Consider the following 13,983-nt stretch of genomic DNA (forward strand, 5'->3'; position numbering starts at 1 on the left):
CTCAGCCTCCATGCATGGCTGCTTTCTGCCTGCAGAGACTATGACCTGAGTTTTATCGACAATTTTAATTTATTTTGGAACCGTTATTCATTTTACAAGCAGGACGGAATACACCCCAACCAGCTGGGCAGTAGGATGCTAGCTGCTAATTTTCAGCATACTGTGCAAATTGCCACACGTGCTGCTCACACCTGACGCCTGTTTACATCACACACCCCTTTCCGGACTTCTTCATCCCTGCTCCCTGTGCCAGCCCATAGTCCTGTCCGACTCACCACTGCCCCATGTGAGCTCCATCTGCCATTGACTTATAATATAAAACATAATCAGAAATCTGCCTATGATCACAGAAATATTCCAGTCCTGATCACCACCACCCACAACACAACTGGCTCCACCTGCAGTCTCACCGGTGACATTTGCTACTCATCAATCCCCGTCATCATCACAAACAGAAATAGTATCAGACCCAGTTGCCGCAGCCTCAGAACCATAAACAAGGATAACCTCGCCTTCCCACCATCCATCACAGATCAAAAGACAGCAGTAACTGTAAACATGGCACTTTTAAATACACGCTTTCTTTCCAGCAAAATTTTTATTATTAACGAGTTGATTTTAGATAACAATGTTGACTTCTTGTTTTTAACTGAAACTTGGCTGGGGGCAGATGCATCAGCAAGTCTCGCAGAGGCCTCCCCACCAAATTTTAACTCTGTGTTTTCATTTAGGCATGGTAGGAGAGGTGGTGGCACTGCATCAATCTTCTCTGGTTATTCTCAGTTAAAGAAATTTCATTTGATTAGTACACCACTTTCGAATACCATGCCTTTATTTTTAACAGTCCCTCAATTTTATGAATTACAATATACAGACCACCAAAACAATGTGCTGCTTTTAACAATGAATTTTCTGAGTTTTTAACAATAATTCACAGCACATATGACAGGATCATTATAACCGGTGATTTTAACTTACATATAGACAAGCTGTCAGATCCTATGGCCAAAGATTTTATTGATGTTCTTAACTGCTTCGATTTTAGACAACACGTCACACAGCCAACTCACAACAGGGGACACACTCTGGACCTGGTCATTAGTCACGGTCCTCTGTCCATCAGTGTGTCCTTTGTTGTTGACTTGGCTGTGTCCGACCATTTCTGTGTGTTTTTTGGAGTCACTGGTTTTATCCAACAGGAGGCCCCTGTGAGAACTGTGAGGAAGCGGTATTTGACTTCTGAAGTGGCTGCAAATTTTTTAGACATTTTAGAGAAATATCGTCCTGCTTTTCTACCAGCTCCCTGCGATTTTATTGTTGATTACTTTAACTGTAAACTCAAGTCAAGCCTCGACTCAACTGCTCCCTTTGTAACAAAACAGATATATATAAAAAAACATACCACCATGGAGGACTGAGGAAACAAAAACACTGAAGAGGAAATGCAGAGCAGCAGAGAGAAAATGGAGGAAAAACAAATTGACAGTAAACCATCAAATATTTCATAATCTAGTAAAAACATACAACAGTGCACTTAAGCAAGCCCAAAACAACTACTTCTCAAAACTGATTGCTAGCCACAAAAACAATACAAAATTTATTTTCTCAACCACTGACAAACTACTCAACCCCATTTCCAATAATCCACTTCGGAAGGAAGACAGAGTCGATTAGATCTAGCATTTTATCAAATCTGGTAAACTTGGATACATGCTCATCAGATGTCCACAAAATGAAATATGGTGTGCCTCAAGGTTCAATTTTAGGTCCCATTCTTTTTAATTTATACATGCACCCACTTGGGGATGTCATCAGGAGACACAGAATCAGTTTTCACAGCTACGCTGATGATACTCAAATGTACATTGCCGTGTCTCCTGATGACACAGAGCCAGTCGATGCCAGTCGATGCCCTTTTTAACTGTATCGTAGACATCAAATCTTCGATGGCAGGGAATTTCATGCAGCTCAACCAGGGCAAGACTGAGGTTTTGGTTATCGGCCCTGAAGCCAGGAGAAAGAAACTTTTATCAAAACTGTTTTCACTATCCTTTAAACCTGCTGTTTCTGTAAAAAATCTGAGTGTCATTTTTGACTCTGAGCTTAATTTTATACCTCACATTAAACAAGTAACTAAGACAGGTTTTTACCATTTAAAGAATATGGCCAGAGTCCGCCCATTTCTCTCTCTAGCAAACACAGAGATGTTAATGCATGCTTTTATTTCCAGTAGAATGGACTACTGTAATGCCCTGCTTTCTGGTCTTCCCAAAAAAAACTATCTCTCACCTCCAATTATTGCAGAACTCAGCTGCACGAGTCCTGACGAAGACCAGAAAGCAGGACCACATTACATCAGTTTTAAAATCACTGCATTGGCTCCCTGTGTGCGTCAGGGTAGATTTTAAAATTATGTTAACAGTTTTTAAATGTATTAATGGTCTTGGGCCTTCATATTTATCTGATCTACTTTTATGAACCCTCACAGACCCTCAGGTCCTCTGGCACTGGCCTTTTAAAAATTCCCAAGGTGAACAGAGTGACTCATGGCGAGGCAGCTTTTCAACATTACAGCCCTCGCCTATGGAACAGCCTGCCAGAGGACCTGAGGGCTGTAGAGAACGTAGACACTTTTAAATATAGGCTCAAGACTCACTTTTTTAAACTGGCTTTTACATAATACTTTTACTTTATCCTGATGCCTTGATTTATACTGTTTATTCCCTGGTCTTGATTTTATTTATTTATTTTATTATTTTGTATACTATATTAATATTTTACTATTTCAGTATTTATTTTACTATCTATTTTACTATTAATTTTACTATTTACTTACTATTTTACTATTCTTCATCTTGTAGTATCTATTTTATTTTTTAATTATTAGTTTTACCTGTTATTTTCAACACGTCAATTTTAGATTCCAGTGTTTCCTCAGTGGGGAGCTGTCCACATCTGGGGCTTTGGCAGGGCCTGGGCCTAATGGCCCTGGAGCTAGTTGGCCTGCTGGGGCCTGCTGCTGCCCCGGGTATGGGCGGCTCTCAATGATGTTGTTTCCTCTTTCTGGTGTTTCTGCTCTCAGCCAACCAACCATAATATTTCTGTTGTAGAAGTGTGTGTGAGTGTGCATGACTGTGTGACTGTCTGAGGGCCCTGTCTAACTGTGTATGTGTGTGTGTTGATAGGGAGTATGATGGGGGAAGGAGTTGGGAAGGATGTGGGGCATTGTCTTTTTATTGTTTGTTTTTAACTTAAGCACTTTGTGCTACTTCATGTATGAAAAGTGCTATAGAAATAAACTTTGATTGATTGATATTAACCTGAAGTGTGTTCGTCTCAATACGCAGCATTGACTTACATTTTTCTGGACTATGATCCACTCTGCATGTTTTCTTATACTTCATGCTGTCAATATTAGAATATTTCATGCTTCATATTTTGCATATCTGCATAAACTGTAACGCTCCTTCATTTATAAACAAAGTAATGTTTCATATATGCTTCTCTTACCATTAAATTAGTATTTTATGATATACTTTACTTTTATCTCGTCTTATATTTATTTTCACTGTTATGCACCAACAGTCCAAGTATGTGCAAATTTACTTGGCAATAAAAGACTGCTGGTTTTCATTTCTGATCTGAAGCAAGATTAAAGTAAAATATCTGCTCAAATATAATAGGTCTGGAGACATTTTGTCCGTTTTGATCATTTCCATTGTATCTGTGAACATTTATCGCAATCAAAATATCCCGTCTGTGAATTGAACAGCAGTAATCTATTCTCACGTTTTTATCTTCTCTGGAACCCACAACCTTCTCTGGGCAGTTATTAAGGCACATGGCGCCCCCTGCTGGCCTAATAGAAAACAAAAAAATGAAATAAAACTTCAATAATCCAAAAGGAAATATTACTTAGAAAATATTACTGTAACATGAGAAGAAATGGAGACAAGACAAGCATTTCAGTAGGAATGAAGGTCAGATTTAAATCAGGTACAGTAATTTTTTTAATTGCTCCAATCTGAGAACTTTTTGATGAAACCTCATATTAGTTGACCTCATCTTTCTTTGTGGTTGCTTTCTCTTAGTGTGCTTTCTTGGATATTTAGCAGAAGCAGACTAAACCATTTTGTGTCTTTTGTAGGGAGTAAGCAGAGCCTAAGATACAAACTTAAGTTCCTCAACAAATGCCATTCAGCCATTTTGTTTAATTAAGTTATGACACAAAAACAGACTTTTAAAGAGCCCAGCATCCCCACAACACAATTCCACATTACACATGATTAACCTTAAACAACAAAGCATGCAGTTGTACAGTTTTTTAATCCGAGTGAACCTTCATGTGTTTCTTCAAATGTGCTGTTTGTGTGAATCTTTTCCCACAGTCTTCACAGGCAAATGGTTTCTCTCCTGTGTGGACTCTTATGTGTCTTTGCAAATCCGCTTGCTGTGTGTATTTTTTCCCGCAATCATCACAAGTAAATGGTTTCTCTCCCGTGTGAACTCTCTTGTGTCTCTCCAGATGTGCTTTCTGGTTAAATCTTTTACCGCAGTCATCACAGCTAAATGGTTTCTCCCCCGTGTGAACTTTCATATGTGCCTTCAGAATATTCTTTCTGTGAAAACTTTGTCCACAAACATCACAAGCAAACGGTTTCTCTCCTGTGTGAATCCTAACGTGCGTCTCCAAATCCACTCGTTGCGTATACTTTTTTTCACAAAAAGCACAACTAAATAGTTTCTCTCCTGTGTGCATTCTCATGTGTGTATTCAAATGTGCTTTTTGAGTGAATCTTTTTCCACAATCATTGCAGGAAAACGGTTTTTCACCAGAGTGGACCCTCATGTGCTTTTTAACACTAAACCGATGTCGAAATCTTTTACCACAAAAACTGCAACCAAAGGGTTTCTCTCCGGTGTGAACTCTCATGTGTCTCTGCAGAACTCCCTGTTGACTAAATGTTTGACCACAAGCTCCACAACTAAACGGTTTCTCTCCTGTGTGAATCCTCATGTGGTTCTTAAGCGTACTGTTTCTGCTAAATGTTTGTCCACAGACATCACAGCCAAACGTTTTGTCTCCTGTTTGAGCTGCCAACTGTGAAACTACAGTTTGCTCCCCTAATAAACATTTCTGATCAACCAAACAGATGAAGGGCACTTCTGGTGAAGGATGTGTCGACTGTCTTTCAACAGACGGCTGGCAGATTAATTGTTTAGTACACTTTAAGTCTGTGTTACATCCAACATTATTACTTATGCTTGACTCAGATGCCTTCGTCTCCATCCAGTCGTCGTCACTGTCGTCACTTTCAGGTCCAGATTCTGATAAAGGCTCCTTCCACTGTTCCTCACCCTCATCTTCATCATCATACTCATAATCGTCAATGCTGACTTCTATCTCAGACCAGTCTGAAGACTTTCCATCAGGATTTGGTTGTAAAGGAGTATTTGCATCTGAGTTCTTGGCTGGTTCTGGTCCTCCAAAGTCATCAGTTTCTGTTTTAATCGCTTTAGTTGAACTGCTGGTTGGAGGTTCTGTCTCTCTGTTGTCTTTAGTTTGGCTCTGATGAAGATGTGAGGATTCAGGTTCCTCTTCATCTTCTTCACTCTTCACAGTAACAGCAGCGAATGAGAACCTGGTGATGTCAGTCTCCGCATCGCTGGTCCACAGTTCCTCCGGTTCCTCCTTTATGTGGAAGGGTTCTGGGTCGTCCTGGTCCAGACTGGGGCTCCAAGGAACCTCCTCTTTGATCACCAACAGCTGCTGGACATCTGGGGACAACACTGAAACACACATTATGGACAACTGTAAAAAACCTGGATAAATGAATGGAGAAACACAATGAATGCAGATGATACAACAAGGCAGTTTACGTCCAATGATGCTCTGTTGCCTGAATAACATACTGACTTGGCCAAATTTGATTTCCATTAGGTATCAATGCAGCAAAAGGAAAATATTTAAGTGACTTTGAATGAGGCATTTATTGTTTGGGCACAGATGGCAGGAGCTTCAGTCACAACCCAGAAATCTCTGGACTATATAAACTCCTCTTTGTTACATCCCACTAGCCAAAAATTGGCATATCTTTGAGTTAAAAAGAATAAAAACATTTTAAAGAGTTGATAAAACCCACTTATAAATAAAAGCAACATTTACTTATTAAAATAGTGGCTGGTCTTTGAATATGTATGATTTTAACCATAAACAAACCAAGACGTCTGCCCCTGCTGCTGGTGTCAAAATAAGCATCTAATATCAAATTTCAAGCAATCCCTTAACTCAAATTGTATAGCACTCAGTTTTATCCAGGAAATTATGCAAATCTAAGCTTGAAAATTAGGATATTTCATTAAAAAAATACTTTATTCTATGTGACTGCCTTAAAAAATGAGGCAAAAACAAACTGTTAGCACCAAATCACGTAAAAGAACAAATAAAAAAAAACAACAACTAAAAGAACAGTGTTCTTCAGCTCAAATGAGAAACCATGATTGACAAAGTTCTACCAAAACTGAAAAATAAGGTCTAAATTTAGAGTTTTTGGCTGAACTGCAGGTAGTATTTCTACAGAAAGACACAAGAGGAAAAAAATCTAACCTACTGGATCAACAGAATAAATGCAGCATGGCTCAGAAACAGTGAACAGAGGAGCAAGTTGTTGGAGACACATTCAGCATGGTGAAACATCTTTCTGCTGGTGATGAACAGAGTAGAGAGAACAAGTCTGGAGAGGCTGGAAACATGGAAATATTCAGTCAAAGTGACTCAAAATTTGTCAAAACAAAAGAAACCTGTCCAAAATAATGGAGGAAACTGTCAGAATTGGACCAAGAAAATGGATCCAGTGACTTAAACTTTTCCGATTGACTGAAAATCATCCAAAATGTCCTAAATTTGTCTGAATACCCCCCCCCCAAAAAAAGGTCCAAAATAACTCAAAGTTAGTCCAAAATTGCTCAAAGCTGGTCAAACATGACTAAAACCTGCAAACATATACAAAAGCATTGAGAAAATGTTCTAAAATGGCTTCAAATTTCTCCAAAACAATTGAAAAATGTCCGAAGTAACTTAAACTTCTCTTATTGTCTGAAAAAGATTGTTCAGAATGACTCAAAATATCTCAAAATGAATGAAATCTAAAAATTTCTCCAAAATAATTGAGAAATTTGTCTAAGATGGCTTCAGAATTAGTAAAAAAAAAAAAAAAAAGGCTTAAATTTCTGCAAAATAACAAAAAAAATGTCTAAAATGCTTTTAACATGCCTGATTGTCTCAAAAAAAGAAACGTCTAAAATAATCATGAGAGAAAAATCCAACATTACTGGTTCAATAAAATGAATAAATGCAGCATGGCTCAGAAACAGTGATACATTCAGCATGGTGAAACATCTTTCTACAGATTATAAGCAGATCAGAGAGGAAAAGTCTGGAGAGGAAACATGGAAATAGATCAATATCTACATTATGAGGAGACAAAAATTGCCACAAAGTCACATGGAATGGCAAAAGAAAAGATAGAAATTGCAAAAAATGTGACATAAAACACCAAAATTGAGATGCAAAATAACCACAAAAAATGCAAAAATGCCACAAAAATGCACAAAAAATAGAAGATGCATTCGGCATGGTGAAACATCTTTCTACAGCTGATGAGCAGAGTAGAGTAAAAAATGCTGAGATTGTAGAGGCTGTTAAAATATAAATAGTTTAATATGTATAGTATGCAGAGCCACATTGGTTACAAATATGGACACTTGGAAAAATGCTGTTCATGTTGAATCCAGGCTTTTTTTTTTCCCAATGTTTGTTAAAAAGAACTTTAAACATTCAACTTCTAACTGCATCACTCTTCTTGTTCTGGCAGAATTATTAATAATACAACCTGTCATTGCTCAGCATCAAGCAGTTTTACAGAGTTTTTTAGGTGAGTCTGAAGCAGCAGCGAGTGTGGAGGTGCTCTAACATTCCCCAAAAACCAACCGTGTACACTTACATCTGAGAGGCAGGAAGGGATTATTTTCACAGTAAAAAAGAAAAAAAGAAAAGCAGTATTTAGACGTGTAACCGATACAGAGAGGCGAGTTTTTCAGGCTTTAATCAATAACCTGAGAGGCTTCAGTGTTCTTCTGTTTGGCTCCAGACTGGTTTTACAGCCACAGAAATTCCAGAAGTAAAAGTATTTTCTACAAATTACGTAAAACCAGACACCATAACTGCAAAAAAAAAAAAAAAAAAAATCCAAACAAGTAATTTAGCAAACCAATTCATTTGGCTATTAGCAGCCAAATAATCATCTACTTTTTGAAAATTTTATTCTCTTCAAATGAGGTCTGTTTGATTTTCAGGCACCGAGCATCAAGAGTTAAAAACAAGAAGCTGCAGCTCGAGAAACTGATAAAGGACACATTTTTGCAAGTCACAGCGTCGTGGTTTTGTTTTGTTCACACCTCGAGCAACACAAATAAATGACATCAAAACAGCTTCAGCACACTCAGTTTTAAAATGATTAGAAATGGAACGCCATTAAATAGATTAAGCTTTTTATGTTTTTTTTATTTGAAATTTGTGATGTTTGTTGCATTTACAAATTTAAAATATATAAAAAAATGATTTAATATTAAATGTATTTAAAATAAATCTATTTATATGAAAAATAGATTTATATTGAATTAATGAAAAATAATTTAACATAAAAATAGATAAAAAAATAAAACATTTGATTTATACTAAATACATTTACTGTAAATATTTTATGTTAAATATAGATTTATATCAAATTAATGATAAATGCATTAAGAACATTTCATTACTCAGAGACAAAGCCCACTGGAGACACTAAATCTGATTTGTACAGTTTTTGCATTAATAAAACTGTTTCATTAAAGTTTGCTCATGTGTTTTGGGATGCACAAGAATGTGAGAGAATGCAGCTTTTAAAAATTTAAATTTACACAAACAACGCTGAACAACAGTTCCTCTGATATTGTTGTCATAGTCAGTAATTTCTTTTAAAATCCCTTCTTAAAACTCACTTCTATAGCCTTGTGTTTATGTGAAATTTACTTTTAGTTTCAGTGCTTAATTCTGTATTTATGTCCTGTTTATCTTATATCTTCTCTTTAATTTTATTTTTAGCTGCCTCGTTCATTGGTGTGATGTCATCTTTATTTTTTATTTCTAACTTTTAACCCTCAGTCTTATTCTTTCATTTTTAAACTGCCTACTTCCTTGTTTGATGTGCATGCTAATCTAGTTAATTATTTATTTAACTTTTTATCATTTTTTTTATTTATTTCAATTGATTGCTCGGACTTATCTCCTTATGTTTTGCTTTATATATGCTCTATAAATAAAGTTATTATTAAATCTTGTTATATAAACATAGCCTCATTTTTTAAATTATCTTGGAAAGAACTTATTTTTAAATGTAAAATTAGAATCTTGAAAATTTGAATATGAATGACTCAATATAGCTGAACTGTAGGCGTCACAAACAGATCCTATATTTATTCTCTTTTATTTAAATTTTGCTGGATTTACATGTTGACAAATTAAAGCCTCCATCTATCCACAGATGTGTGCGAAGTTAACCAGAGAGTAAACTGCCACACTTTGCTGTGATTTAACGCTGAATCCACTAAAGCTGAGTGTTAATAATGTTCATTAAACTGGTTATGTTACATCAGAGTTACTACATTTATTAGATAATGTTAAAGCTGACGACAGGCACATTTTGTAAACGGTTTATTAACGTTTTCAGAGTTTTAAACAGGCACCGCCGCGGACACCTACACAGCCTCACTGTCACCAGATAATCTAACACCAGTTTAACTGAAACACCGCTCTGCTGTCCTCTAACGTCTGCCTGTAATTACAGTATTTAAATGAGTCACTAAAATATTCTCCTTCATCTTGAAAGGTGCTGATTAAATCCTAAAATTAAACTGTTTATTCAGGTTGAATTATGAGGGGTGTGTCGCGTTATAAACCGTCCGGGTGCTACACTGAACCGTCCATGTAACAGTTCCGCCGTTTTCCACCCAGTTATTAACCGACTAACGTCATTAATCTGGCTGTTATTTCCCCATCAGTGGTCAGATTGAGGCGAACAAAAGCTCAGCAGCTCGGTTCTTCAGTGAATCGTCTCTTCCAGCCTCCCTCCCTCCCAGCAGCTAGCAGTTAGCAGTTTCCTCCACATCAGCTGTTCAATCTTCTTACCGGCGGTTTGCTTCAAAACGACGTCCTGCGGCTGATGGAGGCGTTTCTTCTGCACTTTCTCCTCCAAACACACACTTCCTGCCCGCTGCTGCTGGACAGAATCCACTTGATTCATGGCGTTGCTCTGGTGTTCTTCTTTAAAACTAACCAGACGCTCAGACGGAGGAGCCGCGCCTGCGCAGTACCCCGACAGGCATCTGCACGGACACCTTTGTTCTACCTGTTTAAACCTGATGCAACAAAACCTGAACAGACACAGTGACAAGAAGACTGAGCAAATGATCAAATACAGATAAATACTGCACAAAAATACAAGCATATCAGCCAATCAATAAAGTCGAATCAGTCAAACATGAGTTAAAGTTTCTCACCTTAGACAATTCTTAAGATAACATAACATAACATAACATAACATAACATAACATAACATAACCCTTTATTCATCCTTCAAAGGCAGAACTTCCCTTGACACAAGAGCTACAACTGAGAAAAATAAACTTAAAACTAGAGTGCAAATATAAAGAATATAATAGGGTAAATTTACAAGTTTTGTTAAATTCTGCAGATGGATCATCATGGATGTTGTAAAGTGAGCAGAGAAGGGTTTAAACATTGTGCAAGAAATAGAAGAGAAATAGACTGATCAGTGGTTCCTTTATGAGTAAATCCTGTGTAATCTAATATTCAAGATTCAAGAACTTTATTGTCATACACACAGCAGAAACACAGTGGTTACCCTGAGACATGAAATTCTTAGTTTGTGAGTTTTCATTCACACAACAAATAAAATGAGATAAGATAAAAGTTAAATAATAAAAAAGTAACAATAACAATTCCATCCATCCATTCTCTATACACCACTTTATCCTCACTAGAGTCACGGGGGGTGCTGGAGTCTATCCCAGCTGACTCTGGTGAAGGCAGGGGACACCTTGGACAGGTCATCAGTCTGTCACAGGGCTACATATACAGACAAACAATCACACTCACATTCACACCTACGGACAATTTAGAGTTATCAATTAACCTCAGCATATTTTTGGACTGTGGGAGGAAGCTGGAGTACCCGGAGAAAACCCACGCATGCTCAGGGAGAACATGCAAACTCCATGCAGAAAGATCCCAGGCCCACCCCGGGATTTGAACCGGGGATCTTTTTCCTGCAAGGCAAAAGTGCTAACCACTACTCCACTGTGCAGCCCACAATAACAATTAAATAGAATAAAATAAAAAATAAAATAAGATTAAAAATAGTTAAAGATAAATTCTATGTGTAAATATTGGCAATATTGCAATACTGTCCTATGTAAACATGCAGGGGATGTGAGCAAAATATTGCTATATACAGTGCCTATCATAAGTATTCACCCCCTTTGATGTTTTACCCTTTTATTGCTTTCATAAATCAATCATGGTCAATAAAATTTAGCTTTTTTTTTTACCAAAAAAATGTATTGGAAAAAACTCTGTAATGTCAAAGTGAAAACAGATTTCTATAAAGTAATGTTAATGAAAGAAAATTATATAAATGAAAATAATTGTTTGTATAATTATTCACCCCCTTCAAGTCAGTATTTAGTAGATGCACCTTTGGCTGCAATCACAGCAGTGAGTCTGTGTGGATAGGTCTCAATCAGTCTTGCACATCTGCCCACTGCAATTTTGCTGCATTCTTCTTTGCAAACCTGCTCAAGCTCTGTCAGGTTGTGCAGGTATCGGGCATGAACAGCCCTTTTCTTTTTTAACCATTCCTGTGTAGCTTTTGCAGTATGTTTTGGATCATTGTCTTGCTGGAAAATAAATCTTCTCCCAAGATGTAGTTCTCTTGCAGACTGAAAAAGATTGTCCCCCAGGATTTCAGTGTATTTTGCAGCATTCATTCTGCCCTCTATCTTTACAAGCCTTCCAGGTCCAGTTGCTGAGAAACATTCCCACAGCATGATGCTGCCACCACCATGCTTCACAGTGGGGATGGTGTGTTTTTGGTGATGTGCAGTGTTTGGTTTCCGCCAAACATGACGTCTTGTCTGATGGCCAAAAAGCTCAATTTTGGTCTCATCAGACCAAAGAATCTTCTTCCACTTGACCATGGAGTCTTCCACGTGCTTTTTGGCAAACTCCAGTCGAGATCTAATATGACTTTTCTTCAACAGTGGCTTTCTCATTGCCACTCTCCCATAAAGCTTTGACCGGTGAAGAACCCGGGCAGCAGTTGCTACATGCACAGTCTCTCCCATCTCAGCAGCTGAAGCTTGTAACTCCTTCAGAGTAGTTGTAGGGGTCTTGGTGGCTTCTCTCACTAGTCTCCTACTCGCACGGTCGCTCAGTTTACGAGGGCGGCCTGATCTAGGCAGATTCACACAAGTGCCATATTCCTTCCATTTCTTGATAATTGATTTCACTGAACTCTGGGGGATGTTCAGTGCCTTGGAAACTTTTTGTAACCATCCCCTGAATTGTACTTCTCAATAACCCTTTCCCTGAGTTGCTTAGAGTGTTCTTCTGTCTTCATGGTGTAATGGTAGCCAGGAATACTGATCAGCCACTCTCTGGACCCTTCAGACAGGTGTTTTACAACTCAATCACTTGAAACACACCCACACCACTCAGGTGATCTTCATTTCACTAATTGTGAGACTATTGGCAACAATTTGATGGACCTCTATTGAATTAGACCATTAAATTAAAAAGGGGGTGAATAATTATGCAAACAATTATTTTTATTTATGTAATTTTCTTTCATTAACATTACTTTATAGAAATCTGTTTTCACTTTGACATTAAAGAGTTTTTTCCAATAAATGTTTGTGTTAAGAGAGCCAAATTTTATTGACCATGATTGATTTATGAAAGCAATAAAAGGGTAAAACATCAAAGGGGGTGAATACTTATGATAGGCACTGTATAAGCTATTGCAGGTGAGTCAGTGATTTAGTAGTCTGATGACCTGCGGACACAACCTGTTCTTTAGTCTGGTGGTCCTTGTGTTCACACTCATGTAGCTTCTGCCAGACAGCAGAAGTGTTGTGGATGTGTGTTGGTGACGTTGTGTGCTCATTGTGACCTGGCTGGTGTAAATGTCGTGAAGTCGGGGGAAGGCTGCTCCACAGATGAATTGTGCTGTCTTAATGACACATTGGAGAGCCTTCCTGTCCTTACTGCCACAGGTTCCTGACCATACGGTGATCGAAGTGGTCAGGACATGCTCCACTGTGCATCTGTAGAAGTTGCTGAGGTGTTTGGGGTGTAATCCAAATTTCCTCAGCTTCCATAGGAAGAAGAGTCTCTGTTGAGCCTTTTGGATAATCTGTTGTGTGTTGTGGGTCCAGGAGAGGTCCTTGCTGATGTGAACACTGAGGAGTTTGAAGATCCTCACCCTCTCCACCTGAGTCCCATTGATATGTAACTGGGTCGTGTTGGTCTCGCCTCGTTCTCGGGTCGATAATCATCTCCTTCGTCTTGTCAGAGTTTAAGGAGAGATTATTATATAACAGCTCTGCCTTCAGTTCGAGTTTTACATTTTTACAAATGATCAGGGCTGTAAATATAATATCTGCCTGCTTAATCCTCATTTGGGGAGCTGGATTCTATTCTAGCTGAGTTTAAAGCCAACTTAGACTCTCTAGGTCTGAGTCTATCCTAGTTGACTGAGGGTGAAGGTAGATTACACCTTGGATAGATCACCAGTCTATCACAGGACTACATATAACATACACAAGACTATTTCTAATCCAGTTTACATCAGTTTTTGTTGT

The 13,983-nt window shown here is 37.9% G+C and overlaps 1 protein-coding gene across 1 annotated transcript; it reads right to left on the reverse strand.

Annotated features, from left to right (window-relative positions):
* Positions 1-4,191: 4,191 nt before the first annotated feature.
* LOC110964892 (gastrula zinc finger protein XlCGF57.1-like) lies at positions 4,192-10,411 on the reverse strand. Its single transcript, XM_022213742.2, has 2 exons — positions 10,229-10,411; positions 4,192-5,790 (listed from the first exon to the last, which is right to left on the reverse strand). The coding sequence occupies exons 1-2, from the start codon at positions 10,341-10,343 to the stop codon at positions 4,325-4,327; spliced, it is 1,581 nt and encodes a 526-aa protein (XP_022069434.1). The 5' UTR covers positions 10,344-10,411; the 3' UTR covers positions 4,192-4,324.
* Between the last annotated feature and the right edge of the window lie 3,572 nt (positions 10,412-13,983).

This window comes from Acanthochromis polyacanthus, chromosome 19, assembly GCF_021347895.1.
Source record: "Acanthochromis polyacanthus isolate Apoly-LR-REF ecotype Palm Island chromosome 19, KAUST_Apoly_ChrSc, whole genome shotgun sequence".
Taxonomy (NCBI): domain Eukaryota; kingdom Metazoa; phylum Chordata; class Actinopteri; family Pomacentridae; genus Acanthochromis; species Acanthochromis polyacanthus.